This window comes from Lolium rigidum, unplaced genomic scaffold (genome assembly GCF_022539505.1).
Source record: "Lolium rigidum isolate FL_2022 unplaced genomic scaffold, APGP_CSIRO_Lrig_0.1 contig_70305_1, whole genome shotgun sequence".
NCBI classification, from domain to species: Eukaryota; Viridiplantae; Streptophyta; class Magnoliopsida; order Poales; family Poaceae; genus Lolium; species Lolium rigidum.
The window spans coordinates 12,687-16,901 of NW_025901447.1; the positions used below are offsets into that span (position 1 = coordinate 12,687).

The 4,215-nt window shown below is 49.1% G+C and overlaps 1 protein-coding gene across 1 annotated transcript; it reads left to right on the forward strand.

Moving 5' to 3' along the window:
- The first annotated feature begins 2,476 nt into the window (after positions 1-2,476).
- Positions 2,477-3,629, forward strand: LOC124682202 (F-box protein At5g50450-like). Its single transcript, XM_047216937.1, has 3 exons — positions 2,477-2,679; positions 2,773-2,935; positions 3,045-3,629. Exons 1-3 carry the CDS (start codon positions 2,477-2,479, stop codon positions 3,627-3,629), a joined length of 951 nt encoding a protein of 316 aa, XP_047072893.1.
- The last annotated feature ends 586 nt before the right edge of the window (positions 3,630-4,215 follow it).

Consider the following 4,215-nt stretch of genomic DNA (forward strand, 5'->3'; position numbering starts at 1 on the left):
CTGACTAGGCACACCTTTTTCATGAAGAACACTTTTCTATATTCTTTATAGTTTAAGAGCAGATTTGAAAATACGTGATCACGTTTTTCGAACTTCTCGGTTTTTCGAACTATTTTTGGGGCTTATTTCCGAACTACTTATCGGAATGTTCCAAATGATATTGCGTTGAAAAGATATTGATTAGGCGAATCTTTTTCATGTTGAATGTTTCTCCAAATTCGAAATGGTTTTAGTTTAATTTCAGAAATACATAAAAGTGAAGATAACGCCGACACAAGAACATTTCGAAATTGGCTCATCTAGATTGATTAGGTGTGGCATTGCGATATGTTGGAGTATTAGTAGAGTTATATTAGTGCTAATTGTACGTTGAGTTGGTCGATTTGCGCAATCGGTGGTTGTACGGACGATTTCTATGCGTATGATTTCCCTCCAGAAAAACAGAGTGCATGAGGTGCTCGAATATAGAAGTGAACTTCCTTATATATGTTAGTGAACTTCCGATCGCGGTATAAAAGTTTCAGGCATGTAATAAAATTATAGCGAACTTCTGTGGATGTGAACTTCTTCTCCCCGAATCCGAACTTCCCGACGGACTTCAATATTGTACAGGGCGAACTTCCGAAACTTTAGTTTAGTTTGAAGTGAACTTCGGAAAATATAGCGAACTTCCGTCGCATCCGCACTTTTCCGGATACGGATCCGAACTTCCCCTTATCTGCATCTGAACTTCCAGACGGACCACAACATTGTAAGGAGTGAACTTTCATTTCATATATGAACTTCTATACGGGGAGTGAAATTTCATACGGAGGCAAGTCAACTTCCTGATGGTGGCAAGTGAACTTCTGAAAATATTTTACGAACTTCCACATGTTCGAATTGAACTTTCGAGTTGTGTTTGTCTTTTGTTCAAAGTGAACTTCCAAAAATAATGTGAACTTCTATTACGTTTGAAGTGAACTTCCGTTTTTTCATTTTAAGTTATGCAGCAGCCTTCTGAACTTCTGATTTCAGCGAAAGTGAACTTCTGAATTTTGCGAGTGTGAACCAAGTCTTGCAGATGTGAACTCCGGCGCCGGTCGACAGGGCAGTACGCGGCCAGCGGCGCGCCAGCCGGGAAGTCGGCGGTGGCAGCGCGTAGGACGGGTAACGGGGAGCGGCAAAGTGCAGGCCAGATCACGGGCGGCGCGCGGGGCGGGAGATGGGAGGCGCGCGGGGCGGGAGGTGGGCGGCGCGGGGCAGGGCGGGAGGTGGGCGGCGCGGTGCGGGGCGGGAGGTCGCGGGTGGCGCGCGGGGCGGGAGGTGGGCGGCGCGGGGCGGGGCGGGAGGTGGGCGGCGCGGTGCAGGGCGGGAGGGCGCGGGTGGCGCGCGGGGCGGGAGGTGGGCGGCGCGGTGCGGGGCGGGAGGTGGGCGGCGCGGGGCGGGGCGGGAGGTCGCGGGTGGCGCGCGGGGCGGGAGGTGGGCGGCGCGGGGCAGGGCGGGAGGTGGGCGGCGCGGTGCGGGGCGGGAGGTCGCGGGTGGCGCGCTGGGCGGGAGGTGGGCGGCGCGGTGCGGGGCGGGAGGTGGGCGGCGCGGTGCAGGGCGGGAGGTCGCTCTGGGCAGGAGGTCGCGGGCGGCGCGCGGGGCGGGAGGTTGGAGGCGCGCGGGGCGGGAGGTGGGAGGCACGCGGGGCAGGAAGTTCCCTTCCTAGTTGGTTCGGTTGGTTCGGGGGGGGTTCGAGAATAAGAACCACTCTTAAGGGGGGTTCGAGAATAGTTGGGCTCTATATATATATATATATATATATATATATATATATATATATATATATATATATATATATATATATATATGTATAGAAAATAGTGGGCTACCAAGGGTGGTAGCTATGCATACACATCCAACCATTAGATCATATATAGGGAGCACAAAAGGAGCACATGGTGTTAGACATTTTCGTTTTCTCCCCATTTCAAACTATTCCCTCCGTTAGCCGTTCCACGGGAATTTTCCAAATTTTTCAACAACACCACGGTGCATACAAACCGTAGCATTTATTTTGCCAAAACAACAACAAGTACACGGTCACGGTTTATCCTTTTTTTGAGTTGACAATGTGTGGAGATCGCACCACATTTTTTTAAAATCCCGTGGCATGCACAACCATGACCGTAGCCGTTGCAAATGTGTGAAAACAAGTTAAATTTTCACATCTCCAGACATGTGCTTTTAGCCACCGTCCCCGTGACAATGTGTCAAAAGGTTTAAAAAATGCTAAATGAGAACACGATGGATGGTCACCACCGATGCCGATACAATGTGTGAATTCACGTTAAAAAAAGAACGGTTGCTCATTTACAGTGGTTCACGGTTCAGAGCTGATCAACTACACGGAAACAATTACATTTGGGCATTTAGTCTTGTAACTCAAACCTTTCCCACTCCATTTGCATTGTTTGGACACAGCTCTCGTTACGAATTAGCCACTCAACACATGGACCGCAACGTAGATCCATACCTTGGCTCATCGTCGCCGTCTGCCGAAGAGAAGATTGAGCAACCGCCTACCAATACCAAGGTCCAAAATGTCGCAGAAGTGAGCATCGACGACCTCCCAGATGGAGTGATTGCATCTATACTTGAATCAGTTGCAGCTTCAGCTCGTGTGCCCGCCGACTTCCTAGCCGCAACCATGACGTGAGTTTATTATTTGTTAATTTATTTTACCCCCCCCCCCCCACACACACACGGTCGATCAATAAATACGTGGTTACAATCCGCTAAATGCAGGTCCAAGAGGTTCACAGAGACGGGAAGGAGCCGTTCTGTCCTCAAAAAAGTCAGTGCGTGCTGCTTCGACGTCAGCGCGAAAAAATGGTCGGATGGGCCAAAAACATTCTTGCAAACATGCGCTGAAGCAGGCAACCTTGATGCAGCATATATCCTAGGGATGGTATGTTTACATTTCGCCATGTCACCGTCTAGTTTTTCTTCGCAAACGTTGCAGCATACATCTTTCTCTAGCACTTTTTTAAATAAGTAACCCCATTTTTTTTGTGTAGATCACGTTCTACTGTGTCAAGTTACGTGCGGATGGCGTTGCACAGATATCATTAGCCGCAACCGGAGGGCACAAAGATGCGATCTACGCTATGGCAGTCATCATGTTCAACGGAAGCGGTGCAGGCGAGGAAAGCAGAGACATACATGGGGCCACCCATCTGTGCGCACATGCGGCATCCCTAGGACATGTCATCGCCCTAAGAGAGCTGGGGTTCTGCATACATGATGGATACGGTGTCGAACGAGACACACAAGAGGGCCGCAGACTCGTAGCCCTTGCTAGGGCCCGTGAGATGGCCGAAGCCCTCGACCATAATGGTTCTCTCTTGGGCCCAACAGAACCAGGTAAGGGGGGCCAACCTACCATAGCAAACAAGTTTATGGTAGAGTGGTTCAGTGCTGGAGATGAAACACAGATCGAGTCGGGCAACGGGGCCGACGTGTTACACATGTGCTCGAACAGCCTTTGCGGCCGGCAAGAGACCAGAATCAGAGAGTTCCGACAGTGCTCCTCGTGCGCCATGGTTCAATATTGCTCTCGAGCATGTCAGGCGCGGCACTGGAGTCAACACGCAGCGTCCTAAACGGTAGTTTGGCACAGAGCAGACCGCACCGTTTTTTATCAATGTATCGATCCGTTTGTTCTATGCATTATCTAGTTTCTGCACTAGGGCTCTCCACCAAGCTATGTAACACTTTAAAGTTTATGTAAGCGCATTTGTAAGGCAGACTAATAGTAAGTTCCAAGGACTTTTTCAAATGTCTTGATAATTAACATGACACAGTGGTAGAGTTTCATTTGGCGGTATGCCTTTGAAAAAAGCAACAAGGCAACCAAACAGAGCGACGTACAAACTGAACCACACTGATGAATTTTTGCATCCACCTAGTGTTCTAGATCGTGGGACGGCATTTTTCTACTTGCATGGGGATCCAATCCACGTCCGATGGAATTTTTTTATCCCTTCACCATACAAAGTTTCCACTTCGCGAACGACGAACGTGCAAAATTCTAATCCTATTCACCACATAAAATCCCCAAGAATGGCAGCCGAAATGGATTTTCCAAGCATCTACATGAATTGACAAACAACTCACCGCACGGGCAAGATTAGATAGCATTTCGCACATAAAATATAAGGTCCAAAGTACAGCAGCTTGGCTGTAAGT